The following is a 27935-nucleotide window of genomic DNA, read 5'->3' on the forward strand; positions in this document are numbered from 1 at the left end:
GCAGAACCCAAAGGCAGAGTGCTGGCAAAACTCTCTCCTGCTCTGGGGAAGTCTGTCTTTGTGCCAGGCTGGCCTTCAACTGGTTTGGTGAGGCCCACCCACACAGGGAGGAGGATCGGCTTTACTGACAGTCCACTGATGGAGGCGTTAATCACGTCCAAAAAACACCTCCACTGAAACATCCAGAATAAAGTTCAACCAAACACCTCGGCATGGCTCCGTGCGACAAATTTTCAGTTCTGGCCGATAATTACAGGTCATGCGGAGTCCACTGACTGTGTTCACGAGCAGAGGAGATACTAAAGAATTAGAAGGTGTTGGGTTGGATAAACATGAGGCTTTTTGGCTCAAAATACAAGGAGAGTGGGCAAGAATAGTACGTGGTACCCTGTCTCAAGAGAGTACGTTGGCACAGTGTCGCCCATTCCAGTGCATTTATCCATTGACCCCTAGATGTCAGACCTGGGAATTCCCTTCGAAGATGTTCAGTGCAGTGTTAATTACAGACCAAAACAAGAAAAGTTTCTCTGTAAGGGGAGTGATTTGGTAAATTATGGTATACCTTCTAATGGAATATTCTGTAGTTCAAAAACAGCAAAAAACACGGACGTAGGGGCACCTGGGGGGCTCAGTGGGTTGAGCATCTGCCTTCGGCTCAGGTCATGATCCTGGGGTCCTGGGATCGAGCCCCCTCGGCGGGATCCTTGCTCAGCGGGGAACCTGCTTCTCCCTCTCCCTCTGCTGCTCCCCCTGCTTGTGCGTGTGCGCGCGCGCGCTCTCTCTCTCTCTCTCTGTCAAATAAATAAATAAAATCTTTTTAAAAACTGATACAAAAACGTATTCATGATAATTATTGACTATATGCCTATCCATGTATATCCGTTAGGTAGGATATGATTATCTCCTGTATTTAAAACACAGAGATACATACGTAGGATTATTTATCATGGAAATTTCCAGGAAGTGCCAGAAGAAACTGCCACCAGCAGTTCACACTGAGAAAGAGACTCAATTTTCACCCTGGACCGGCTTCCGCTATCTTCCATCACATGCCCACAAATGGCTTTTTAATGTCCTTCGACGGCAGAAACTTCAGCGTGTGCCCTACTAGTGACAAATGACGTTCGAGTCAGCTGTGAGGGGCGCGCAGGACACCCGGGCCCAGCAACATCCTCTAAATAAAGCAGAGCTCTGCCGTGTGGCTACAGGGGGGACGGGGAGACCCCAGAACCACGGGGACGGGCGGCGGGGCAGTCTACCCACGGCAGGCAGAGGAGACGGCAGAGCAGCTGAGGACGGCCAAGGACACGCCGTTGAGAGCGTGGGGAGTCTGCAGGGAGCCGCGGACGGGCTCACCCTTGTCGGGAAGCTGTGTTCACCCCGGGCTCAGCCAGGGCTTGGAGCACAGAGCTCGGGGCACCGTGACAGAAATGCTCTATCCTAAGTGGTTCCTTGGCATCGGGGCCTTGAACCCTGACGACACCCCAGTGGGGCCTTACAGACAAGGAGCCTGAGACAGAAGCCAATGGATAAATGAATGAAGCCACCCCAGAGTGGGCCCCAAGAACAGGCACTCTGCGCTCTCCTATGTGCCTCTCGCCTTCCCGGTGCTGGCACTGAGCTCCCCATACTGTTCTCCTAAACCCCTGGCACACTCTGCTGTTTACCAGATCAAAGCTCAGTGAGCTCAGGGGCTGGCCACAGCGAAGGCTGCTTGTCCCAGAGCACCCACCCCTAAGCCACACTGAACGTCACCCAGGATGCTGGGGCAAGCGTAGGTTGAAATTTAACCGTCCGGGTCGGGGGGTTGGGTGAGTTTCTACACAAAGGGGTGGGCCAGCCCCATCGCACGGTCACCCTGATTCCAAGCGAGACCAGATAGTAGGAGAATCACCCTCCTTTTACTGGGGTCCGTGGGGAGCAGACCCAGTATGCTAGGGACCCCGGTATTGGGCAGGAGCCTTCGGAACGCCTCTGGTTTCTCCGTCCCGGTCACGCAGATGTGGGGCGCCCTCCGCGGTCATCCGCAAAGGCCAGAGCGATGCTGCTCCCAGGGCCCCTGCGCACAGAGGAATCCGGGTGACGCTTGTAAGTAGATCCTGGGGTTTCCCCGGATGCGGCCTGACGTTTGGCTGATGCTATAGTGTCTTCCAGAATGGGAAGCAGTCAGACCAGACCGCTTGGGCTCAGGTTCGCACTCTCCTCTCCTGTGGGTGACCTTGGGCAGTTCCCTTCACCTCAGCTCCATGGAAGAAGAAGGTGGGAAGCGCCCCCCGAACTGGGCTGTTGTTAGGAACATCCCGCCCCACCCCCGCTCCAAAACCCATCTGGCAGAGAACGTTTTCGGCAACAACGCCGTAAACAGATCATGGAACCAGCTCTGTCCACAGTCAGCCCCCGTTGGCCCCACCCTGGAGGCACCCGTCCTTAGCGCCCTGGGACCTTGGACTCATGCCTCTCCCTTTCTGGGTCTCAGATGTCCCCCCATCAAAAAAAAAAAAAAAAAAAGCTGGCGGGAAGGTCACTTCCGAAGATCACTTCTGAAATACCAGCACTTTCCGGGTCTGGACGGTTGAAAGGACGTGGGCTTCTGAGCCAGAAGCTCCTGAGTGTGGGCACTTGGGAGAAGCGACTCTGGCAGAGGTGAGAGCGGGGTCAGAGGCTTCCCTGAGCCCCGGTCTCCACACCTGTGAGAGGGGCGGACTAAGCGTCGCACGGGGTCACGTGAAGATGGCACGACAGGTGTGGAAGGCCTGCCACACACCAGGCTCTCAGTGAACATGACGGAGATGTACTCAGAGAGGGTCCCCGGATGGGCAGCGGTGTCACCCCCTGGGAACTTGCTAGAAATGAAAAACCCAGTGCCCCACCCTAGAGCCACGGCCCTGCCACAGGTGCCCCCTCCAACCCCAATTCCCAGAGGCCACTCTTCTGTCTCCTTGAGAGCTCAGCCTTCTGGTGCTTTCCTCCGTGCTCCTAGAACAGGTCTACACATTCACAAGACTTCTCAAAAAAAAAAAGTGACCCCTCTGTGCATGTTGGTCAGCCCCTTGGCTTCCCCTAGTCTTCACCGGCAACATCTGCACTATTGCCCCTCTGCACCTAGCCCCGCTCTACTACCGGTTCGACCGGGAAGGGCATCAGGCCGCCTAGACCGGAATCCTGGCTGTGTGCCCCTCAGCAAGCCTCTTAACCTCTCTGAGCCCCGGTCGCATCACCTGTAAGAGGTGGGTCATCCCAGCACTTCTCTCACAGAGCTGTTGGACACAGACCTGAGGTCGGGCATGTGGAGGCTCAGAACGGCGCCAGGCACCTTGCCGATGCTGGCCCCGTGCTACCCTGTTGGGGGACCTTAGGTGGTACCCAGTTTTTAACTACTACCAACCACATTCTCGCATGTCCTCACACACGCGTGAAGGACCCAGTGATGTTCCGTCCAAGTCCGCCCATGCCCTGGCCTCCGGGCTGCTTCCAGGCACCCAAGGTTTTACTCCAGAGACCATGATGCGTGGAGTACGTCCTGCCCAGCAGGGAGAGGGGGCTTCCTCGGTCACTGACGCTTCCGGTCTGGTGTTTTGTGTACTGGAGTTTGCAGCACATTTCCCTGGGGGACGAAAAACAAGTTTGTTCCCAAACACAGTGGCCCCCACTTCTCCGCAGGGATCCGCTCCGGGCCCCCCAGCAGGTGCACGAAAGCGCAGATGGCGTGGAATGTTACAGACTCTGTTCTCTCCTAAACACACACGTCCACGGCAAGTTCAAGCTGACACAGTACGAGATAAACAACACGACTTCTAACAGAGCAGAACAGCTGTCACGTAGGCTTGTAGTGAAGCTACACGGCGGTTGGTTCTCTCTCAAAACGACTGCACTGCACTCCCCTTCCGGCGGGTATGGGAGAGGATCCAGCACCCACGAGGCCAGAGGTCACGGGGTCGATGACGTAGGCACCGTGCGGGGCGTTGGGCTCTCAGGGCCCGACAGTGAACGACTATGGGTCAGAGGGAGAATCTTCGGCTTCCTCCCCGCCGGGCGCCTCTGTCGGTCTCCGGAGAGACGCGGGCCACGTCCGTGACGTCCAGCGGCCAGCGAGGTCCGCGTGCAGCCCAGCTCCGCGCCGGCCTCCCTGTCGCAGGGACGGAGGCCGGGGAGGTTCACGGAGTTGTACCGTGAACATGACGCAGTCGTGACCTGTGCCGGCTCAGGGGGCCTTTGGGGAGAGAACGACCCCAGGCTGCCGGTGCGACGCTGAGTTACAGCGGGAGGCAGCTGGGACAAAAGTCTAGGCTGTCGTCCTCCACGTGTCCGTGGTGAGCGGGAGAAGGCTGGTGGAGAGCAGGCTGTGTCTGCAGGGCCTGGTGAGCCCCGGTTCCTGGGCCCCAAGGTGGCCCGCACGGCAGATGTCCACGGCTCTGCCTGGTGGGCGGGCACGGACTCCCTGTGACCACACCGTGACCATAACCGTGAATCAAAACCAGATCAGCATAGCGCCAGGAAGTCGGTGCTGGTGGATGGTCAGAGCGGAGACAGAGCGTGGGCCCCGCACGCGTGGACAGACCTGTTGGGTGGCCCGGTGGCCCCTGGGCTCCATGTCGGGCCAGTTCCAGACGGCTGTCTCCCCTAGGGGCTCGTCTGCAAGGGTCACTGCCTCCCCTGTGGGGTTAATAATTCCGAGGTCTCAGCAAGGCCTCCCCTTCCTCCTCTCCGCCCCAGGGCACCCCCTCTGGAAGGGCCCGGCCTCTGTGCCCGGAGGCACCCGGCAGTCCCCTGTCAACATCCGCTGGAGGGACAGCGTCTACGACCCGCAGCTGCGGCCCCTCAGGGTCTCCTACGCCGCGGCCAGCTGCCTGCAGGTCTGGAACACCGGCTATTTCTTCCAGGTGGAATTCGACGACTCGGCCGAGGAATCAGGTGAGCCCGCGGCCGGGGGATGAGGTGGATGGGGGCACCTTCCCCTTCTCCTGTCCCAGCCCGAGAGCGGGGCTATGCTGGGCCGGGAAGGGGCCCGGGGCTTTGCTTATGCACAGTGTTTGGGGGGCAAGGAACAGAGGTGTCTCAGCGTTGCCGGACAGGGAGACGGTGCTCAGGGTCAGGATTAGAATGCCCACCCCTGACGTTCGCCGGATATTCCAGGGGCCGGTCAGGAAGAAAGGAGAGGCCCATAGAGACATAGTACAGGGCACATCGCAGGTCCGGGCGGGGGGAAAGAAGGGAGGCGGCCACGGAGCCTAAAGGCAGAGGTAGAAGAAAGTTGTGCCGACGACGGGGCAAGCCATCCAGAGCCTGGTACCCTCGCTGGTTTTTGTCTCATGGTCGCCCAGCTGCTGGGGGGAGGGGGAGGGGATGGCGGGGAGGAGCGCAGGGTGTAGCCGGGGAGGGCTGGGGCAGGCAGGCAGGGAGGCCATGAGGGCGGCCCCAGGAGTCTCCGACCCTGTGCGGATCTCAGCACCCTGCCAAGGGCTTCGTGTGGACCCTGCCCTCACAGGCTCCCCAGGATGCTCACCGGGTGTGGGACAGGGGCTCTGTCGGGGCTGGGAAGGCATTTGTATCCGGGCCGCTGTTGGATTGCGTCGGGGGTTCCCTCAGCACATGCTGATACCCGTGAGCCCTGTGTAGGCCGAGCGTCTGTCCTCCTTCCGGGAGCGGAGATCGGCGTCCACGACACACAACGGCAGAGGCGTCCTCCGTGACCCGCCACTGATGAAAACCTTAGGCACCGGGGGTCTTCTGGGTGTCCCCAGAGGGCATTACTTCACACGTGTAATGTTGCTGGGTTGGGGGAGGTCCATGTGTCCCCCGTGACTTCACAGCGAGGCCCCGGGGGCGGCCCGAGTTCCCTCTGCGACTAGCTTGTGTCATTTTTCCGTGATTACCCCAGCCCCGCGGCGGCTGTGTGTGGCGTCTCGGGAGTGCTTCCGGGGAGCCTCCGCACCTGGGGACCCCCAAACCCCACCCAGTCCCAGGTCCTTTCCGGGCCAGCCCTCCGCCCATCCCCTCCCGCAAGCCCCGTCATCGGAGTCTGGGACCCGCTGCCCCGCAAGGACATGAGCCGCGCAAGGGCAGACGACTGTTTCATAGGGAGCGTCACAGGCACTCAGCCAGCTGATGGATGAACACCGGGCGGGGAGCTAACGAACCAAACGAGCCCCCAGTTCTTCCCCTGGGGATGGAGAACAGGGCGGACAAGTGAGACCACCGCAGGGAAGCACTCGGCCTCGCACAGCGTGGCAAGGACCAGCTCCCAAGGTGGGCTGCTGCCACCCGCTCTGGCTGCTTCCCCCCGGTGCGCAGCAGGACAGTGGATGGGGCATCTCCGAACGCAGGCCCCAGGGCGGCCAGTGTGCCTCCACTGTCGGGGCAGGTCCGCCCCACCCCGTGTCCTGGCTCTGTCGTCACACCTGGGATTGGACGTCTCGAGATTCTGGGTCATCCAGCCCGGGAGACACCTGAGCCAGTACAGCGCCCACATCGGGCCCCCGGAACCATGCGCAGGTCGCACACCAGCCTTGCCGGGGAGGGGCTGGACGACGGGCGGAGGCCCGGCCGGAGGCACAGGAACGGCGTGGGCCGGGCCCTGTGAGGCGCTTCTCAGACAGCGGGGCCCGCCTTTCCAGGCGACTCTCTTCTGCTCCCCAAGGCAAGAAGTGAGCGGCTGCCTGTGTGCCCAGAGCTGCTCGCAGGGACCCCTCGCGACACTTCCTGCACGGCGCGGGGCTTGCTGAGCGCGGGGCACCGGAACGCAGCGCCGGCCAACGCTTGCACGGAGGCACTTCCCGGAAGGATGAGACGGGCTAAGGGTGAGGGTGAGCCGCGCGGGGACCCGGGGGGCACGGCAGCCGGCCCAGGGCACGGACCTGTCTGCTCGGGGCGCCGGCTTGTCTTCGGCCCTTGTCGGTCTCTGCCAAGCTCAAATTCCCAAGGAGCAAACTAAAATCGGATTTTCAGGTTTAATGGGCTTTGAATCATTTTTAGAATTTTTATGCAGCAACTTTAAAAGACTGAATGAAGAATCCCAGGTCCTGGGGCAGCCTGGGCGGCTCGGCCGGTGCAGCGTCCAGCTCTTGATTCCAGCCCAGGTCCTGATGTCAGCGTCGGGAGCTCGAGCTGCCTGCTCCGGGCTCTCTGGCTCCGCGCTCAGCGGCGAGTCTGCTGCGGTTCTCGCGCCCTCTGCCCCTCCCCCACCGCACTCTCTCAAAAAAAAATGAATAGTGATAGTTCCTGAACTTTTTTTTTTTTAAATATTTTATTTATTTATTTGACAAAGAGAGATCACAAGTAGGCAGAGAGGCAGGCAGAGGGAGAGGAAGGGAAGCAGGCTCCCCTCTGAGCAGGGAGCCCGATGCGGGGCTCGATCCCAGGACCCTGAGATCATGACCTGAGCCGAAGGCAGAGGCTTAACCATCTGAGCCCCCCCAGGCGCCCCAGTGCCTGAACTTTCATTACTTGGTTAATAGTTACGGGAATATACTAATAACTCAGAGAAAAACGGATGCGGTTGGGGACGAGCTGCCACAGGGCTCATGCTCCTCTCCTGGGATTATTACGCGTAGTTATGGGTCTTTCTGATTCCTGTAGAGCAGATTTATTTTCCTTTAAGTCACAAAATAGAAAAGCTGTGAAGGCTTGGGCTTCTGTGTGTGCTAAGAGACATTTGACAGAGTCGCTCACATTCCCAGGGGAAGGGTCTGGTGGTTGAGCATGGCACGTACCCCGCCCTCGGTCAGGGGAGCCCCTGGAATGCTGACCTATGTGCCCAAGACCCAGAGCGCCGGGACGCTCGGGGAAGTGGGGGTCCCCGCGGACATCACGATGCCGTTGCTGGAAGTAGGAAGGCTCACCTCCATCCGGTGAATGACAGTGTGGCCCCAGCAGACACCACAGTGGAGAGCTCAGTGTCCTCACTGTCCTCAAGGGGTAACAGAGGCTGAGGGAAGGGCGGCTTGTGAAGGGTCGGGTGCAAGCCGGGTTCCTGCGCACGGGAAGCTGGCGTCCCGTCACCACGTCCGCCCGTCCCTGGCCCCTTCTCCTTGCCTGTGCTTCCCTCGCGCCGACTTGAGCTGTCCTTCCTGCGACTGTGTGAGGCGGCTGTTTGCTCCCATTTCACAGATTAAGAAAAATGAGGCTCAGAGATTTTCATGGCCAAAGGCCACCGAGCCCTCGCGACGGGATTCTCTGTCCTCCAAAGAAGGCAATTTTGGGAGCACGAGCCTCTGTGGGAAAATCTGTACCCAGCATCCACAGAGACCAGGCGCGAAGCCATAGGTGCTGACCCCGCGGAAGGAAGGAGAGCGTTAGCACCTGGCAAGAAGGTTCTGGGCTCCTGGTCAGGTCCCCAGAGAGCCAGCAGCCAGCTCAGGGCCCAGCCAAGTCCGTGTCCAGTGAGTGCGCCCCAACGGGAGGGCCCGTGGGCAGCGGGTCGGCCTGGGACTGCCATCCCTCGGCCAGCAACAAGCGGCCCACCCCCGACTCGCGGGATGGGAGGGGCGGGACGCGTCTGTGCCGGTCAAGGGTGAATTTGTTGCTCTGATGTTGTAAGGGCGTCTCACGGCACGTGTGTCTTGGACTCTGGACGTTCTGTGTCCTTTGGGAGATCGGGGTCAGATATGAGGCTGGCAAAAGACACTATTACAGATCATAATTATCCCTAAAATCACAAATCAAAGCCTCCTCTGGGTTAAAAGTCTCCCCCTCTTGAATTTTCACGCGGACCGTTGCTCATCGACTTGGGCATGGCCTGTCCACACGGCCGCCTCTGCTTCAGGGATCCGTCCAGGGGCGGGCGTGCAACTCCAGTCAGACCACTGAGCGCCAGAGTTCTCCTGGGAGATGTTGGAAGAGAAGCCCTTCCTGCCCGGGTTGTGCCGCGCTCAGCTGTACACCGGGGCCCCCGGTCTCCAGGCAAGAGCAAAGCCGAGAGGCGGAGAAGAGCCACCGCGGGAGCCTCTCACGGCGGCTGCGCCCCAGGCGGACCGGCCCCCCGCACCAGTAACTCTCTCCTTTTCGCTTAGGTCGGTTTGATGAGTGCTTCTGGCCCTCGTTTCCAGCAGCCCTGATCCGAACGGCCAGAAAAGTGGCCGCGCGGGGAGAGAGGAAGTGGGAAGGGTACACGTGTCGGGGACCGCCTCGTCCCGTGCTGTCCGCCCCAGCGCGAGGCAGTGGCAGGTCTGCGAGGCCCGAGGCAGACGGAGCCCAGAGGTGGGCAGTCAGGGCTTGGTGCTTGGAAACTCAGGGTCCGTCCTCCACGTGGGACCGGCCTTTCAAACCGGCTCTGCAAACACTGGCCGATGTTCGAGATTGGCCTTCCGGGACGTGCGGGAGCGACCGGAAACCCTTTGTAGCGTTTGCCCCCTTCCCGGGCGGAAATACTCCCACTCGGCCGGCTTCGAGCTCCCAGCACCGTCGGACTCCGAGGGCGGTGTCCTCCGAACAGGGCGCGACTTCTTTTGGGGCTGCAGAAACTCCACTCAGGCCGGTGGAAGCAAAGAAGAGGGACACGCCTGGGCTCAGATCCTGGGAAGTCCCGGGTGTGTCTGGGTCGGGTGGCAGGACGGGGTGGCGGGAGGACCCCTCAAGGACTGGAGGGATCGGGATCCTCCCCGTGGCTCTGCTTCCGCCCTGGTGGAGTCCCCCCAGGCTGGGGATGCCCGAAGGGGAGCCAAGACGGCGCCCGCTGCTCTGGTTCCCCCTCCCGACCGAGTGGCTGAGCGAGACCGGGCCTCTGCCCCCACAGCTGTGTGGCTCGGGCCCCAGGGCTGATCTTCAAAGCCCAGCGTGACCGCTGAAGCCCTCACGGCGATTGAGGACAAGCCGGCCCAGGAGCCAGGTGCTGTGCCCAGAAGTGAGGGTGGTCGGGGCAGGGAGGCGCACTCCGCGCTCTCACCCGGGGGCCTGACGTGCTGCTGCCGACCCCGAGCGGACCTCGGCCCACCCCGGACTCCAGGGGGGGGGGGCTTTCAGAGTCCAAGACTTCTGGGCCTGATGCAGCCAGGCCTGTGTGTTGACCTGGCCCTGACCCCCACTTTTTGGCTTCTGCACCACCTTCTCAGTCTGGTTCAAAGGGGCCCACCCCGCCCAGCCACAGACCGAAAGAATGATCTGGGTGTCTCTCCCTGGCCATGTAAATTACTAGACAATTCCCCGTGTGGCTCGCGTCCACCCAGGCCAATCTGGTTTTACTTTACTTGTCATTCTCCCAAAGCCCAGTTTCCTCTCTCCGTCCTCCTACTCGGCTTCCCAGGCCCCACACCCCTGTCCCAAGCTCGATGCCCAGCCTCTCCCCCCGTTTCTACACCTTCTGTCTTCGCTCACGTCCGCTGGAAATTGGGGACTGCCAGGAGCAAAGAAAATTTAAAAAGCACCTGAACAATGGGACGCGCCAAAACACATTTGTGGTAAGAAGCTGAGAATCAGGAGACGTGCCCATAACCCCCCCAAGGCCCCGGACAGACGCGAGGAAGTGCCTCGGAGCGGGGAAGTTACGCCGTGGAGAGTTAAGAGAGTCCGGGATCGCTCGGGCCGGGTCCCTCCGCCAGGTACTGCCAGAAACTCAGGCCCAACACAACCAGGAGGCCGAGACATTTTCCGTCGGCGCGGAAGGTTCCAGCACGGTCTCCAGCGGGCGAGGGATACGAGTGCTTGGAGACGAGCGCCGGCCAGGCCAGCGCTGATGAAGAACAGAGGCGGAGACAGCGGGGTCTTCCAAGGAATTCAGGAGAGACGCTGAGGGCCAGGGAGGCGGGGGAGAGCTTCCCACGAGGGGAGGGAGCAAGGGGGGAACCCGGGAGAGGCAGCGTCTACCGTCGGACACCCCTCCCCACGCACACACCGCCTGACCTGGGGACCCCCCGTGCCCCAGCCCCGCAGGGCGACCCTTACATCAGGGGTGACAGCGCCCACCCGGCCCGCCCGACTGGCACTCAGCAGGGGCGTCCACTTGAGGAGACACGTGTTCTGTGGCCCGGATCCCGCCCCGGTGCTGGTCGCCGTAGTCACCCCCGCTGGACGGGGTCGGCCAGTCCGCGTGCTGAGCTGGGTGTGGGTTTTATCTCATTCCATCCTCACAAGTACCCCAAGAAACGGAAACTGTTCCCACTCAGGGACAGGGGACACCCTCACCCGACGCTCAGCCCAGGGCTGCGGGCTGGCGGTCGGCCGTGCACGGCAAAGGAGCCAGTGGGCTGTGGTCTCACGGGGCAGAGCCTGAGGCAGGGGAGCTGAAGCACCAGTCCCTGTGCAGGCCCCGTCCACCTGCGAAGGGGAGTGCAGGGCACAGACGCGGAGGGTGAGGGAGTCCCTACATGCCGCCCGTCTCCGGTGGGGGCGGGGCCCTACACTGCGTCTCCGCGCCGAGGTCGGTGACTGCCGAAGGTGCAGGGGGACGACAGCCCCCGGATGAGGGTCCCAGTCCGAGGCAGAGGTGGGCGGTAGAGAGAAGGAGGGAGAGAACGCGTGCGGTCTGTCGTCAGCGCTGACGCGCCACCTGAGCTCTCTGACCCTCAGTCTCCTCCTCTGGAAGGGGGAGATCTGAGCCCGGCTTGGGGGATTTAAAGAGGGTCCTGGGGAGCGCGCGGCACCCAGCGAGCTGAGTTATCCCTTGGGTGATGCCCTGCCCTTCGCCGGACAGGAAAGCTTCCCCGGGAGGCTCTGCCTCCACTAGAGGGAGTATGGAGAGGGCCGAGAGGCAACGCCGAGAGGCAGCAGCGGGCCCTGCTGCGTCTCCCCGCTCTCTGGCCCCGACCCTGCAGCCCAGGACTCCAGGTGCTTGAGTGACCCCCACTCAACCGGGCCTGACGTGTGGGCAGCCCCCCGAGGGTCACTCTCGGGGACAGTAAGGGGCAAGTAAGGCATCAGGCACTAAAGCCCTTCCCGCATCCACGTGGATGCTTTTCAAATTTTCTCTTTAAAGATTTTACTTATTTATTTGACAGAGAGAGAACAAGCAGGGGGAGTGGGAGAGGGAGAAGCAGGTTCCCCACTGAGCAGGGAGCCCAATGCGGGGCTCGATCCCGGGATCGTGACCTGAGCCAAAGGCAGACGCTTCGCCCACTGAGCCCCCTAGGAGCCCCTCAAAGTGGATTTTAAGTCACTTGTAAAGCGGGGCCAATAGCAGAATTCGATCCCCTGAATGACCGTTGGTCACCACCCCCAGTGCCAAGAGATCCCCCCCGGGGCCTGGGTCCTGAGAGCAGAGAAGTTCACGAGCCGTCGACAGCGAGGTCAGCGCCCACTGCACACCCCGGTGCTGGGCCAGGTGCCTGCCAGGAGGCGTAAACAGAGGGGAGGACGGGACCCCGGGAAGAGGTCCTGTGCGGTCACAAGCAGGCCTGTGGCAACGCCGGCTGACCACGGACTGATGTCCCCCCTTGACCGGGATGAGAGAATGTGATCATCACATTTTTGTCCTGGGGGAGTTTTTCTACCACAAATTTGTAAGTTGTCCATCCAGTTCCTAAAACTGTATCTTCCAACTTCATTCCTGATTTACCTGCTGTCTCTGTCCTCAGGGGCTGGGCGTGGGCATTTGGGGGGGCAGAGACATTAGTATGGAGGTCAGGGGAGGCGCGGTTCTCCAGGCCTGTCCCTCGGCCACTCAGTGGGAATGAGAACCCACCTGGAAGAACGCTCCGCCCGCCAGGCCCCCGAGCCCACGGCCGTCTGTCTGCCCTCTTGTCCTCCGCCCCGCGCTCGTCCATCTTCCTCTCCTGCCCTGATCCCCGGCCCCCAGCCGTCCCCAGGATCATGCCGCTCCCCCGCCAGCCGGTGACCGTGTGCACGGCCCCCAGGAGCACCGGACGAGGGTCGACCAACCACAGTCTGTAGAGCACAACAAGGGGGACCCGGAGACGGTCGGGGGCAAGGGACAGGCAGGGGAGAGACCGGTGGGGAGTGGGGAGAAGAGGAGAGACGGGCAGGGAGCCTCGGCGAGGCCTTGGGAACATGACGTGTGGGACCTTCGGAAGGAGATGCCGAAGGCCACAGACACGGTGAACCTTCGGGCCTTGCAGGGGAAACCTCTGTGGGCTTCTTGGGCCTCCCCGATCCCGGCTGTATCTGGGTTCTGCTCCACGGTAGCCAGCCCGGCCCGGAGAGGGGCTCCGTCCACACACAGCACGTTTCCTCCTGACAGGCCGACCCAGGAGCAGACCCCCGGGGTCAGACCAGGGCAGCTGAGCAATCGCACAGTTGATGGCCTTGGCTGAAACCTGCGTGACAGTGACGCGTCCCTTTTTAAAGACCGGAACATTTGGTCTGTCCACAGGGGCTCCCCGACGGGGCCACGACAGCACCTGCCCCTCTGTGCCCTGCACACACGCCGTGGGCCTCGGTCTGTGCCGGCTCAGTGGCCTGGCCTCTCCCCCACCGGCCCCGGCCGCCTGCTAACAGCATCTTTCCCTTCATCCTCAGGGCGGAAGCCCCCGTCTCAGGGAGGCCCTCCCAGGTGTTTAGTGAAGGTCCGTGCGGAGCATCCCCGCCCCCCCCCGCCCACCATCACGGCTTGTCCTCACCACCCGCGCACGGCCGCCTGCCCCCCGGAGCCCAGGCTCCCCGAGGGCAGGAGGGCAGGATGGCCTCTACCCCGTTCTCTCTCCGTCCCCTCCGGCTCGATGCTCAGTCCTCAACGGGGCACCTCCGACCAGCTCCCTGAACATTTGCTGAGCGAATGAACCCTGTGCCTTCTCTGTGCTTCCGCGGCTGCCGCGCCCCTTCTTGCCACCGCTTTCCGCAGTCACGTTTGCCCCGCGGGGTCCAGACGCGCGGGCCCGACCCCGGTGGTCATCGCGGCGGCCACTTCCCGTCTCTGCAGGTCTCTGCTCTGCTGGTGGTGCCGGGGATCATTTGGGGACGCAGGCTGATGCCAGGAAGGGTAACACAGAACACAGTCGCTGGCCGAGCCCCTGCTGGGCCCCCGGGGCCGCGCCACGGAGAGACGCAGAGACGTAAAAACAGCCTCGGAAGCTGAGCCACGCGAAAGCCGAGAGTCCAGGTCGGCCCGGCCTTCAGCCTGGAGCCAGTACGTGGGATCTCAGCACGTAACTACCAGCCAGACACGCGCCGGCCGCCAACGGTGGCTCCCGCTCCCTGGGAGGGTGACAGAGACCTTCCCAGGGCAGGCAACACAGGCAAGCCCTTCGTCCTTGTGCGTCCCAGCCCCGGGACGTTAGCGAGCTCCGGGGTGGCACCGAGGACAGGATGGAAGTACCTGGCGATGCTGCGCTATTTTGCAGTTTTAACTAACTAGAGCGTCTCAAACCTCTCTTGCCTTTATTTTAAGCTGACCTCCAAAGGTCAGCTTCTCTGGTGGAGAGCACTGAGTTCCAGGCAGATGCCCATCAACAGTGACCGCTGCAGGCCGACGCAACAGCATCGGGGACAGCACGTTTCCGTGCGGAGCGTCCCGGCTGTCGGGAGGGTCTCGGCGCGGGCAGTTCCGCGCACCTGCTCAGGGCGACGCACCTGTCCTCCCGGCACCCGGGGCTGGGGGCTGGGTCTGGTGAGCCGAAGGCCCCCTTGTCCGGAATCAGGCTGCCTTTGTGAATTGTCTTATCAAAGAAAACTACCTGCACACTGCACCATCATTAGGAAAAGTCACCTTGAGATCATCTGATCTGGGGCCGCCGTAAGTTGAGTTCCTAACCTTCCCAGGAGGAAAGGCTTTTTGGCTGGAGCCCCACTGCCCCAGCCGAGGGGACCCTCAAGCAGGCCTGTGGTGGGTCGCTGGGTGACTGGAATGGAAAAGCTGTGCTTTCTGGTCTGCCCTTCCTCTTCCTGGGGTGCACTCAAAGGCTGACAGGGACACCAGGACTGCCTCCACCAAAGTGCCAGATTCCTGTCTCTACCCAGCTGCCCCAGGGCATCGTTCCAGCCCCGCCCAGGCTATAAATCAGCCTCCAGCCCCCTCACTCAGCCACCTAGAAAGCTCACGTTTTGCTTATCTCTGTTTGTGTTTGTGTAAGATAAGGCTAGGGTGGTGCCACGGCCTCCTGCGGCTGGCGGGGGGCGGGGGGGGGGTTAGGAGCTCGCGGGTCCCCCGCCCAGGATCTTGTCCTTCCTTAACAAAGGACCAGATGTCACCCCGAAAAAGACACCTGTCTTGGAGGCCCCAGCGAACGGGAATCCTCTTTGCCGAGGTGGGCCAGAGCCCCCGGTGCCAAAGGGTGGCCGTCCACGCTTCATTCTCCTGCGGAAGCAGATGGGCAGGACTCTGGCTGGTGGGAGACTGCGTCAGCATCAGCAAGGAATTATCAGGGCAGCTTCACGGTGGGAAGAGTGCGAGGCCGCGTCCAAGGGCTCCAGTCCTGTGCGGAGGGAGACCTTGGAAAAGGCTCCTGACCTTGTAGCTCTCCACCTACAAAGGAAGGAGTAGAGGACGCGCCCACAAGCCCCTCCCGTCCCTGCGGCTTCCCACCCCTGGCTCTGATGATGACAACCTGGGAGATTTTTCTGCAAGGGCGTTGTCGGCAGGGCTCTAGAGGCGTCCAGCTAGGGTGGGCTGAAGCTTCGTACAGTTGGTATCACGCGTTCAGAGACCTGACACACGAGCCTACAGAGCACTCTAAGGTGCTTGAGCAGGAAGGGATCACAAGAAGCTTCCAGCTGGGAGTTTTTTAACAGATGACGTCAAGTCCTTGCGAGTTTACATGACCGTAGAGTCACCAGCGTCATCATCATCATGACAACCATCTGTCAGGCACTCTCCCGCCACCGCCTCTGTTTATCCAACCCTCACTGCCCAGGTCGGGGGGCTGAGGCTCAGAGAGTGAAGGTGAGGCAGGGGTAAGCCACAAGCCCAGGCAGGCCTAGGCGTCATTCCTGCCGTCTGGCACTCTGGTTCTAGAAAAGACGATGTCAGCCTGCGTGGGTAAGCATGTTACTGCCCGGGGCACCTCCTGCAGGAAAGTTGCTGTGACGAGCCGCACACTCACCCCTCAGGCTTGCCTCACGGTCACAAATGGGTGCATTTGGGGGCACGTGGTCTCTGGCTGGCCAGTGCTACAAAGCCCCATCGTACCACGGATAGAAGGTGCCAGACGCGAGCAAGCAGAAAGATTCCCACTGCCCGGCTTTGTGGTCCTATGATTTCCCAAGACTGTGTTTTCTGCTTGGAAGGACAGAGTGGAAAAGGTGTGGTGGGTTTTGGTATTGGACCTGGGCTCAAGTCCTAGCTCCCGTCGCTGGGATTCCCAGCAGCCCGCCTGCCCTCTCCTGGTAAGTTACGGTGCAGCACAACGGCTATGCCCGTGGGCTCAAGTTCATCTCCCCTCCAGGGGAGAAAAGTCAGCCCCCTTTGTCATCTGAGCCACAGAAAATCTCCATTAAAGCCTGGTGATTCCAACCCCCGGGAGGCCTTCCCGTCCACGGAGCGACTCCCTCACGCTCCCGTGCTGTGGCCGCGGAGAGATTCAGGCTTTGGGACTTAGGATGTTTTTATGTGCTCCTCTCTGTGTATTTCTAAAAACTGAGGTATAACTCACGTGTGTGCGCCCACGAGAGTAGATCACCTCCTGAAACTGTAGCAGCCTGCGACGAGACGAGAACGTGACGAGGTCCGAGACCAACAACCCTCATTTTCGAGTGAGGAAAGCGGTGAGCAGAATCCTGAACTGAATCTGGTTTCAACTTTACCATTCAGCCTTTTCTGCTCCTTATACCTTTTTTTTTTTTTTTTTAGATTTTTAATTTATTTATCTGACAGACAGAGATCACAAGGAGGCAGAGAGGCAGGCGGAGAGAGAGGAGAAAGCAGGCTCTCCACGGGGCAGAGAGCCCAATGCGGGACTCGATTCCAGGACCCCTGGATCATGACCTGAGCCGAAGGCAGAGGCTTTAACCCACTGAGCCCCCCGGGCGCCGCTCCTTATACCTTTTATGGCCAAAACAGGACTGAAAACCCCGCCAGCCAGCGGCCTCCGACGTTGTCACACAGGGGAGCCAGTGTGGGCACCGCGGCCTGGGGTCTGCCGGGGTTTGGGGGTCTCCAGACTGGCACCCCAGCCCTGCGGCCGCGAGCCCACCTCAGCTAAAAGCAAGGGGCATCGCAGTCCCCATTCTGTCAGTAGCAGCACCGATGGAAATCTGCTAGCCACGGCGGCCAGAGCCAGGCCAGGCGTGCCCGTGGGATTCTCAGCCTCACCCTGGACTCGGGACGCTAAAGAGCCAGGTCCCCATCACGGACGCTCCTGTCTGCTGACAGCTCTCGGAGAGGCCACGCCGGGTACTTAGGGTGACTTAGAAGAGAGCCTACCAGTAAGTGCTGGTCATAGAGAGACGCCATGGGGCGGGGGCCGCCTGCGGGTCAGCGCAGACGGAGAAGGCAGCGTGCCGTCTCAGAATTTCTTCTCGTGAACGTCTCGCTCAGTATATATTAGTTTACGGGATTCCTCGGTGGTGGAATTTCAGCTGCTGCTTTTTCATTCAGAAGACATCATTTTTTTATTTTTTATTTTTTTTTAAGATTTATTTATTTATTTAAATTTCAGAGAGAGAGAGAGAGAGAGAGAGAGGAGCGAGAGTGAGCACAAGCAGACAGAGTGGCAGGCAGAGGGAGAAGCAGGCTCCCTGCTGAGCAAGGAGCCCGATGTGGGACTCGATCCCAGGACGCTGGGATCATGACCTGAGCCGAAGGCAGCTGCTCAACCAACTGAGCCACCCAGGTGTCCCCATTTTTTTAGATTAAAGAAAATTCTGGAATCCTTCTAGGACTGGGGTGAGTCTCGGAAAGGGTTTCCTCTGGCTTCTGGCCGCCCCGCAGGGAATGGGGTCCCTGCCGCCACCTGGTGGCAGCGCCGGCTTCTGCACGCGCTCTGCCCCGCTGGGGCCGGGCCAGGGACGGAGGTGAACACAGACAAGTCCCACCTCCCACGGGGCCCACCTTCCGGTTTGTCCTTTCCGCAGGACATCACTCTTTCCCGAGGGACCTTGTGTGACCCCCGTGTGGTTCGACGCACTCCCAGCAAAACCCAGTCCAACGAAGAGACACGCTCACACACGAGTCCCGCTGGTCTTGTTTTCCAGGGATCCGCGGCGGCCCCTTGGAAAACCACTACAGGCTGAAGCAGTTCCACTTCCACTGGGGAGCGACGGACGAGCGGGGCTCGGAGCACACGGTGGACGGCCGCGTGTACCCAGCAGAGGTTGGTAGATGTGCTAGCCGCAGCTACGTGGCTGCTTTCTCCGTCGTGGCCTCGCATGGAGGGTGGAGGGTGACCGGCCGGCTCGGTTGCCCAGGAAGGGAGCACTCCCGGGACACGGGACTCTGGGGGCTCAGACTGGAACAGTGGGTCGCCCTATGCGTTCAGTCACACAGCTGTCCTAAGACCAGGGTACCATTCACACTTTAGTCTAACAGAAGGAGAGACCGAGGTTCTAAGTGGCTCTGTGACTTGCCAAGGTCAGCCACTGGGATTCAAGAGTCGCTCCCTCTGCCACGTGCCCGTTGCTGGTCAGTTATGGACTAGACGCTTCCGGTCCTTCAAGGCACTTGGGGCCTTTGACGGAGACCTGAAAATCCGTACAAACAGAGATCATTTTCTTGAAAGGCCAGGACGTTGGCCTCGTTCCAAAATGAGACTCTGTAGGGAAAATCAGTAGGGATAAATGTTAGGAGTTGGTGTTCGTAGCTCTGACAGGGCAGCAAGGGAACCACACCAGTATTTTAGCGGCCCTGGAGGAGCTGTTCAGTGAGACCCTGTGAGGCCGCCACCCCAGATCCCATGGTGAGCAGCCAGCCGCATTCACTTTATCGTTCCTCTTTCCACACTCCCGTCCCTCCGTCCACCCACCGACGCCCCCCAAACGAGGCTTTAACAGAAGAGGTCACTGCATAGGGAGCGAGACCAGAGCCCGGGCCTGCTGGCGGCTCTCCCTGAGTCAGCCGAGCTGAGGCTGTCGGGCCCATCCTGGCCATGCCTCTGGTCCATGTGGGGGCGTCCGTTTCCCGCGGGGTTTGGAAGGCAAACCCACTTCGAAGCTGGGGTCTCTCACGGAAGCTGCCTGCAGCCGGGCCCAACGCCCCGACTGGAGTACCCGCGGACCCCCGCACCCTTGGCAAGGCACCCCCAGCCCTGGAACCCAGCAGCTGCATGGGGAGGGTCTTGGTGGCCACGACAAGCTGCAGGGCTTTCTGGACTGTTGGTGTGGACTTGGGGCTTGGGTCGCCATTCAGAAAGACCTCTAGCCCAGCTCATCCCGTAGAAGGACCTCTGTGTAGACACCCGGGCCCCTTCTTTGGTCTGGGCCAAGCTCGGCCTCGGGAGGACGTCACACGGAGCCCAAGCCAGGCCCCGGCGCCAGGCCTCCCCTCTTCCCCGGCCATCCTCCGCCGCTCATTTAAATCCTTGCCCGCGGGCCAATCCTGATGCCGAGTTTGGGCTCGGCTAAACCCGAGGAGGGACGGAAAATAGGGGCCTAGATGAGATTCCAAAGAGAATGACAGACATGGGGAGAAAATGCAATTCGGATGGCATAGTCACATTAAAAATTGGGCGTTGTTTATCTGAAATTCAAATTTAAATGAGCGTCCCGGAGCCGGTCTGGCAGCCTCGCTCAGGTCTCTGGGAGAGAGGACACCTTCCCGCCACCACGACCCATCTCACCCCGTGAAGCCGAGCCTCCTTCCCCTCCACCGGAAGCGCCCAAACCCTCACGTTCTGCGGTTCTCTCCGTGCTTGGGAGCCCCAGACAGGCCACACACCTGAATCCAGTCGCACCGGTAAAACGGAGCCGTGGGCGCCGGGTCCGGCCGGGGAAGGAGGAGCAGCTGCGGTCTGGCCGCGTCGGGACCAACGTCATGCCCTTCTCCTCTCCTGCAGCTGCACTTAGTTCACTGGAACTCGGTGAAATACCGAAATTACAAAGAAGCCGTAATGGGGGAGAATGGCGTGGCCGTGATAGGCGTGTTTGTAAAGGTAATTTTGTTCGGGCTCCCCCCGCCCCGTGAAGCAGGTGACCCCCGGCCGCGGAGTGGGGAGTGGGCTCGCCCGCCCGCCCGCCCGCCGCCTTCTCCAGCGGCCGTCCCCGTCTGTGCCGTGCAGCTGGGGGCCCGGCACCAGGAGCTGCAGAAGCTGGTGCGAGTCTTGCCGGAAATAAAGCTAAAGGTAAGGGGGCAGCCGGCCCAGCCAGAGGAGCGCGCCTGCTGGAGGGATGGCTCGTTCGCAAGGACAAGAGATCCGTTGGGTGGAGGGTCTGGCCGAGGGGGCGTCTGAGGCCCATCCTGCGGCTGGGACCCCCGGGCTCATTCCAGCGTGTCTCCAGTGAGCTCACTCCCTGACGCCTGTGGTCCCTGACGTCCCCGCCGCCCGGGGGCCCCTCCCTCCTCAGTACAGGGGGTGCTGGACTCTGTCTGAGTTTCCCAAAACCCAGCCTCTCAGGCAGCGTCTTAAGGTTTCTGCCGTGTCCGCCCGTCACGGGCACTATTCGTTAAGTAGCGTTTTTCCTTTAACGGATCAGCTCGGAAGAATCTTTAGACGTGTCCCGGGTGATGGCATCTACCAGGATAATCTGTCTTAAAACCGACGGCAGTAAATACCTAACTGTCATTCGGGGGTGCCCACAGGCGTGCCACCTGCCACACCCCCGCAGCGGGATCTTCGGGCTCCCCACCCGGGAGACCAGGGCGGCCGCGGGAAGGGAGAAAGCTGCGCCCACCTGCCCGCTCGCCCAGCGAGGGCGTCCGCGCTCGGCTCCCCTCCCGTCCCATCCCCCGGTGCACGGAGCTCAGCTCAAAACGAGAGGACAACAATGTAGCTTTTCTCCAGCAGCAGCTGAGAAAGGACTTCCACGGACACATGGAAATTCCAAAGAGATGTCGTTTGTTTGTTTGGTACCTAACAAAAGAATTCCGGGACCTGAGGAGTCCCGGGGGTCCCTGGATGGGGACGGATGGGCCCGGACCTGTCGCAACAATGGCCCGAGCGGCTCCAGATGAAAGCCGGGGGCCAGCCCTTCCTCGGCGGCTTCGCGGGGTCTCTTTGATGTGGGCGGTGTGTTCCCCTTGATGTTGACCTCGGGCCGGCCCAGCGGGACCAAGACCAGATCCCCCGCTGCTGCCCTGTCCGCAGGCGCAGGAACTTCCCAAGGTCAAGGTGCCGGGAGCAGCCTCTTTCCTGCTGGTCCGCAGCCAGAGTAAACCGAGGCTGTTTTCCCCGCGCGCCCGTCTCCCCCACGGCGTGGCCTCCACCTCTTGGTGGGAAGGGAAGGACCCGGCCACAAGGGGCTGTTTACTCCGGGGTCCGCTTTCCTTCCACGGAAGCTCTGGAGCGCGTCTGGTCCCCCAGGGCCGTCTGGGAAAGCCGCACGGGAGAAGGGGTGTCAGCGAGGGGGACGGGGGGAACCACCTGGGCCTCACTTCTGGGCCTGACACTCGACTTTGGCCTCAGTTTCCTAACCAGAGAAATGAGGAGACGAGAAGGACCAGCCTGTGGGGCGGGCGTCTGGGCCTCACGGGCGTTTGGGGGGTGGAGACCCAGTTAGACTCGGAGGCCCCGCTCTGCGCCCCGTGCCGGGTGCCCCCAACATCTGGAGCCATTCTTCACGTAGGCCACGTTAGACACCATCTCCGTGGCCTACCGTTCTGTGGTCTTGACAAACGCACAGTCATGGATCCTCCCAACATTCTACGGCGGGAAAGTGGCGGTCGGGGGATGCCGCCGGCCCCCGCCTCAAGCTGCCGCCCCTACCCCCACTCCTGCGGCCCCGGGAAGGAGGGACAGCCAGCGCTGGGATGGGACGGGCTCCCGCAGCGTCTGGGCACTGCCACCAATTACGTGGCTTTGGGAAGATCACTTCTACGTACCCTACGTTCCTCTTCAGCAAAGTAGAAACCCGTCTGGCAGCGGGTCCGAAGCTTGGCCCTTGCAGCCTGTGGGGGGCAGGGGGAGGGGGCGTGGATTTGCCTCAGCACTCCCCACCCCGGCACTTCTTGGGTCTTGTCCCAAGTTCACCTGTGACCTCCTTCCCTCGCGATGTCACCAGAGCATGCAGGGTGACATCATCAGCCTCGAGAGGGACTGGGAGTCCCGACACGCCACCCCACACGGGAACCTTGAAGGCGTGACACTGAGTGACACTCTGGCCCCCAAGGTCCCAGAGCAGTTTGTTCTGTGTAGGAAATGTCCAGGACGGGCAAATCCGAGGGCATGGGAAGCAGATCGGGGGCGGCCAGTGTGGACGGGGGAGGCAGGGGCGTGACTGGGGTTCCTTTCTGAGTGCGGGGCCGTTCCACACTGACCGTGAGGATGGCGGCAGGCGTCCATCCGCGAACGTCCTGAGAGCCAGAGTGCGGGGAGCTTTGGACGAGGGGGTCCCGTGCTGTGGGAATGTTTCCATACCGCTGTTTGCAGGGCAGTAGCGAGACAAGGAGTCCCACGGTGCGCGGACTGGCGCAGCGGGCAGTGGTGGTGGCGGGTGGGGGGAAGTGGCTCCTGTCCGCACATCCAGCCCCTTGCCTAAGGGCTGCGTGTCTAACTGGGGGGTCAGTAGTTAGGGGACAGTCGGGCCGCTGGGGCCCCAACTCCTGTGTCTGAAGGCAGGGGGAAGGGCTGGGCCAGCAGGGAGGCCTCCTTCCCCGGGGACGAGCGTGTCCACTCTGTGCCTGGACGCCCTCCCGCAGTCCCGCCCTGGGCCCGGTCTGCAGGTCTGGGACCTCGGCACTGGCTAGTGGGGTGTTGTCCCAGGCCTGCCCCCTCGGCCTTTGTCTCCCTGACTTTGCAGAGCAGTAGGGGCCACTGTCCTGGGCCTGCCATCCCAAGGGACCCCAAGAGATCCTTCCGTCGCTGAGCAACAGCCTGCTGGAGGGCCTCTGGCTGGAGAACACAACCCTTGTCTGCTCCCCTTCCCTCACCCCGCACTGCGCTGAGTGGCCTCCCGATCACGGCCCCAGGGCTCCTGCCCCTGTCGGCAGATTTCTTCAGGGGACCCCTAGTCCTGGGCAGAAGCAAGGGTATCCCCTCCTGCAGGCTCCCTGCCCCCCACCTCTTGACTGCTTGGGTTTCTCACTCACTCCTTCCAGCCAGGTGGCCTCTGTGTCAAGTCCTGCAGGCCACACCCTGCCTCAGGGCCTTCGCACTGCCCCTGCCCGCTTCCTGGAAGGCTCTTCCCCCAGAGACTCTCATGCCTCTTCCTTCACCTCCTCCAAGTCTTTACTCAAACTTCTCCTTCTCTATGAGGCATTGAGGACCATCCCTCTTAACATACAGTCCCTACCCCCCTGCCTTTCTGATCCCAGAGCCCCACTTAAATTTCCTCCATCATGCTTACCGTGGTGGGGACGACTTGACATTTTACTTTGTGTGTGATCTGATTTTCTCCAGTAAAAGGTGAGTCCCATGAACGTGGGTAGTTTGTCCTCTCCGTCTGATCCTGTCCCCCACCGACCCCATGCCTAACATACAGTAAGGTGCACACCGCGTAGCTGTGGCGAATGAAGGAAGGTCTTGCCCCATCCGCGCCCTCCGGAACAGAGCGGCAGCTTTCCCCAACCCTTTGATGAAGGCTGGAAAGACAGTAGACATGGATCCTGACCAGAGCCTGCCACGCAGGGGGGCGCTGATGGGAGCCCCCCCTTGGCTGCAGCCAAGGGAGCTTGACACTCGGCAGCCGAGACCAGCGTCCAGAGGAGGAGCATCCTGGCATAAAGGTCTGGGCAGCCTGCTTCAAAGAGAACACCAACTGTCTAGGAAGTGTAGTATTTTCTGGGGCAGCCACTATGGGAAACAGTCTGGTGGTTCCTCAAAAACTTAAACACAGAATGACTGTGGGACCCAGTGCGTCCGCTTCTGGATATGTCCCCCCAGTAAGCGAAAGCAAGGTCTTGACATGTTCCCGAGGGCATCACTCACAATAGCCCAGAGGGGCAAGCAAAGCAAATCTCTCTTTGGGGATGAGCGGAGAAGCGAAACGCGGTCCGTCCGTGCAGCGGATTTTTGGGAAGGCTGTGCGGACACCTGCCGCGGCGAGCGAGGTCAGCCCGTCACAGCAGGACCGACGCCGTGCGCATCCCACTCATAGAGGCCCCAGGAGGAGTCGGGTCCAGACACGGGAAGTAGGGGGGGGTGTGGAGTGGGGAGGGGGTGTCTGATGGGGACAGAGTTTGCCTGGGAAGATGGGAACGTCCTGGAGACAAGTGGTGGTGGTGTTCGTACACGTGGACGTGCTTGGAGCCACAGAACCACAGGCTTCGACGCGGTTAGGGTGGTCAGTTTCACGTCACGTGCGTCTTTTACCACCGTTTCCAACACTGACGCGTTTTCACACCGGAGGTGCGCGAACGTGAATGACTGGAAAAGGAAACTGTAAGTATGTGATGGGCGGGCGTCCCTGCCCCGCCGAGGACGGTCACGTCTTCCCCCTTCCACGGTGACAGCCGCGGCCTCGCGGTCTTTATCCCAGGAACAAGCTCACCCCGTGAAGGCCTTGTCGCCCGGATGAAGAGGGGGCACCGTCCCCCTCCTGCCTGCACCCCCGGCCCCGGCCCCTGTCTCTGCCTGAGACATGACGCTGTCTGTGGTCTTGGTCTCGCAGGGTGCGCGGGCCGCCGTGGGCCCCTTCCAGCCCTCCCGCCTCCTGCCCGCCTGCCGGGACTACTGGACCTACCCGGGCTCCCTCACCACGCCTCCGCTCAGCGAGTCGGTCACCTGGATCATCCAGAAGCAGCCCATCGAAGTGGCTCAGGACCAGGTGAGCGGGGCCCGAACCAGCGTGGGGGATGGGACTGCAGCCTCGCGAAGCCGCTGTGAGCAAGGGTCAGAGTTTCCTTGTCTGGCGTGGCTTGGATGTTCCCCCGCAAGAAGGACTTTCCGGCGGAAACGGGAGCTCGGTGAACCGGCACACTCGGGCTCTGTCTGATTTCAGGGGCTTCGAATTCCGACTCGGCGAGTCTCCCTGACGACAGACCGCCGAGCGGGGTCGGGGCTTGGCTCTGGTGTGCGTCGGGCTAGAGTTACTTTACAAGAACAGAAGTGACATTAGAACCGGGTTATGGGTCCCCGTCACGGGACCTCGTGGGTGTTTGCAGGTGAACAAACTAACCGAGGAAGGAGAATGTCGGTGACTTTTGCAAAGCCGCGGAAGAGGGAGGATCGTTGGAGGAGAAGAGATTTCTGAGTTTGTCCCACTACTTGGGACGATACAACAATCGAGGTTCCTGAGGTCCCTCTCACAGGCTGTACTAAGTTATATACGTTGAGAGAAGATTCCAGAATGATTAGATCAGTCAGCTGTTACTACAATAATGCTACTTAGCAAAACACCCCCAACCCAAGCCCCCAACCCCCTAACAAGCATCTCTTTTTCCTGCTTGTGGGTCTGTGGGTTGGCTGTGGATGGCAGGTGTTGGTGGTTTGGGTCGGGCCCAGTGTGTCCCTGCTCCTTGGACCAGTGGCTACCCAGAGCTGAGTCCATGGTGCATGACAGAAATGCAAAAGACCAACAGACCCCACGAGCTCCCATCCCACTGGCCACAGCAGGTCCCGGTGGCTGAGGTCCGTGGGGCAGGGGGGGGCGGGGAGGGGAACGAGTGCTCACGGAGCAAAGCCCTAATCTCGCACACAGACTTACACCAGAAAGTCAACGCTGGCTGTCCCAGGGTTTTTGCAGGGTTCTCATTTCCTTCCTCTTCCTTTTCCAAATAGTCCCTCCAACCCCAACCCGCCAAAGTGGGAGGATATCACTTGCTTACATTTTTAAAACCTAGAGCATCCTTTTTCTGGAAATCCTGAGTACGCGGGGACAGCCTGTCTGTGTTGGGCATTGGGAGTCCGGGGAAGACAGACATGCAGCAAGCTCGCCGCCGCGGCCGCCGCCCCCGTGCAGGGCAGGCCTTCCCCACCCGTCGCGCACCTTCCTCCCGAGGCTCCGGGATCACGATGCCGCGAATATCCTCTCAGGCAAAAGTCCCCAAATGACGCTGTTTGCTCTGGAAGGCAGAACGATCCCGTCTTCTCCCGCACCAGGACCGTTAGAGACACAAGGAGGACGCTGGTCGAGAAATGGCCCCTGGTCACCCAGCCCCCTCCTGTCACTCAGCGCACCTGTCATGAGCCCCCGCACGTGCCCAGGATGGCAGCCACAGGGGGTGGGACACGGGTAGCAGCAGAAGCAGTGACGACGGACACTGAGGACGGTGTCCGCGCTGCCGTCTGGGGGAGAGAGAAACAGGAGGTAACCCTTTGAAGACGGGGGCACGTGTGACAGAGCAATGCTGAGTGGGACTGTCCCCGGGGGCCGGTGGAGAGACGCTGCCTTCCTGAGCGAGCCCTGCAGCGCACCGAGGGCTGAGCCCCGGGAGCCGATGTCCTCCATGCCCTCCACGACTCTGGGGCAGCCGCCGGCTCGCTCCCCGCGCGGTTGCTGTGCAGACACAACCCCAGCTCCCTGGGCCGTCGAACCTGCGAGTGACCCTCGCGGAGCCCCTCGGCGCACCCTGAGGACAAACGAGGTGACCGGAAGTGGACTGGCAGCTCCTCCGGCGAGATGCGAGTCTGTAGTCACCGCCTCCCGCTCTTCCTCGCTTGACCGAGGCTCCAGGTGTTGGGTACCCGTGGCCGTGTGGCGACTCCCAGTCACTGCCGGCATCCCCCAGAGCTGCGGGGGTCAGAACGTGGGGTGGTTCCGGCTTGGGATCATTCGTGACCTTGCAGTCACATGTCTGGGGGGGGCTCCGAAGGCTTGAGCCGGGCTGGAGGCTCATGGCCAAAGTGGCGTCGGCGGCGGCGCGCTGGTGCTGGCTTTTGGCTGGGGGCCTCGGCACCTCTCACAGGGGCCCCTTGGATGCCCTCACAACATGGCAGCTGGCTTGTCCAGGGCAAGGGTACTGGAGACCAAGGCAGAAGCTTTGATGCCTCTTATGACCACGCTCGCCTGTCCCCTCCACCACCTCGTGCTGGCCATGCGCGGCCATCTCTGATTCAGCCCGTTGGGGCGGGGGTGGGGTGCGGAGCGCGCGTGCACAGGGCAGGAGGGCCGCATGGCAGCTGGGTCAGGCCGCACCTGCACCCCACCCACTCTGGCTGCTCTCTGTTACAGCTGGCTGCCTTCCGCACGCTCCTGTCTTCTGCACTCGGTGAAGAAGAACGGTCCATGGTGGACAACTACCGTCCACTTCAACCCCTGATGAACCGCGAGGTCCGTTCCTCCTTCCGGGCCATGGGAGGCATCTGAGCCGATGTCACCTCTGACGCTAAACAGAGAAAGAGATCCTTGTTCCAGTCCCCGTGCTCTTCAGCTGCAGGGAAAGGAAACCACTTCAAAGCAGCTTCAGTGGGGTGGGGAACGGAAAGGTTGGGGCCCACGGCAGGGCCCAAGCAAGCCCCCGCTGATGGCTGACCCAGGCTGCCAGCCCGGCCCCTGTCCGTCCACGCAACCTTATCTCAGACAGGCACCCTCTGTGTCTCCACACACAGAGGGACGGGGACCCACATGCATTTCCCGGCCTCCAGACTCCTGGATGTCTCGGTGTCCTGAGGCGGCCGTGACGTATGACCACAAGCCAGACGGGCTGGCACAACGGCGGTCTGTTGCCTCCCAGCTCCAGAGGGTAGAAGCCCTCACGGGTTCTGCCGGGAAGCTGGCAGGCCACCACGGCTTCCTGGCCTGCCCGGCCCCCGGAGGTGGCCTGCGTTCCCTGCTTGAGGCCCAAGGGTTCCCAGTGTGGCCTCTCAGGACCCGGTGCCATCGAGCTATGGTCCTTCTGCTTTTTTTTTTAATTATAGTGAAACACACACGGCATCACTTACCATCTTACCCATTTCCAAGTGATCGGGTCCGTGGCATTTATTGCGTTCAGAACGGTGTGCAGCTGCCCCCGCCGCCCGACCCCAGCGCCCACTTCAGAGCGGGAACTCTGCCCCCTGCCCGAGTCCAGCCTGCGGCAGCCGCCCCTCCAGTGTCTGTCTCTGGACTGCGACGGTGCTGGAGTAAAACACAAGCGGAACTGTGCAGTA

The 27935-nt window shown here is 61.3% G+C and overlaps 1 protein-coding gene across 2 annotated transcripts; it reads left to right on the forward strand.

Annotated features, from left to right (window-relative positions):
* Positions 1–1824: 1824 nt before the first annotated feature.
* Positions 1825–27935, forward strand: CA5A (carbonic anhydrase 5A). Of its 2 annotated transcripts, XM_080829135.1 has the most exons (8): positions 1825–2088; positions 4714–4911; positions 18013–18131; positions 19809–19904; positions 20031–20093; positions 24517–24672; positions 27019–27117; positions 27705–27935. In XM_080829135.1, exons 1-8 carry the CDS (start codon positions 1932–1934, stop codon positions 27705–27707), a joined length of 891 nt encoding a protein of 296 aa, XP_080685261.1. In that variant the 5' UTR covers positions 1825–1931; the 3' UTR covers positions 27708–27935. The 2 variants fall into 2 exon arrangements, with proteins under 2 accessions (XP_080685261.1, XP_080685260.1); XM_080829134.1 differs by having other exon boundaries at positions 27019–27935.

This window comes from Martes martes (genome assembly GCF_963455335.1).
Source record: "Martes martes genome assembly, chromosome: 17".
In the NCBI taxonomy this organism is placed as follows: Eukaryota; Metazoa; Chordata; class Mammalia; order Carnivora; family Mustelidae; genus Martes; species Martes martes.

Bases quoted from the DNA above. Each gene is read 5' to 3' on its own strand.
- CA5A (XM_080829134.1), top strand. From the start codon at position 1,932: ATGCTAGGGACCCCGGTATTGGGCAGGAGCCTTCGGAACGCCTCTGGT. The intron at 19,905-20,030 runs GTAATTTTGTTC...TGTGCCGTGCAG, and splicing joins TGATAGGCGTGTTTGTAAAG to CTGGGGGCCCGGCACCAGGA. The intron at 20,094-24,516 runs GTAAGGGGGCAG...TTGGTCTCGCAG, and splicing joins TGCCGGAAATAAAGCTAAAG to GGTGCGCGGGCCGCCGTGGG.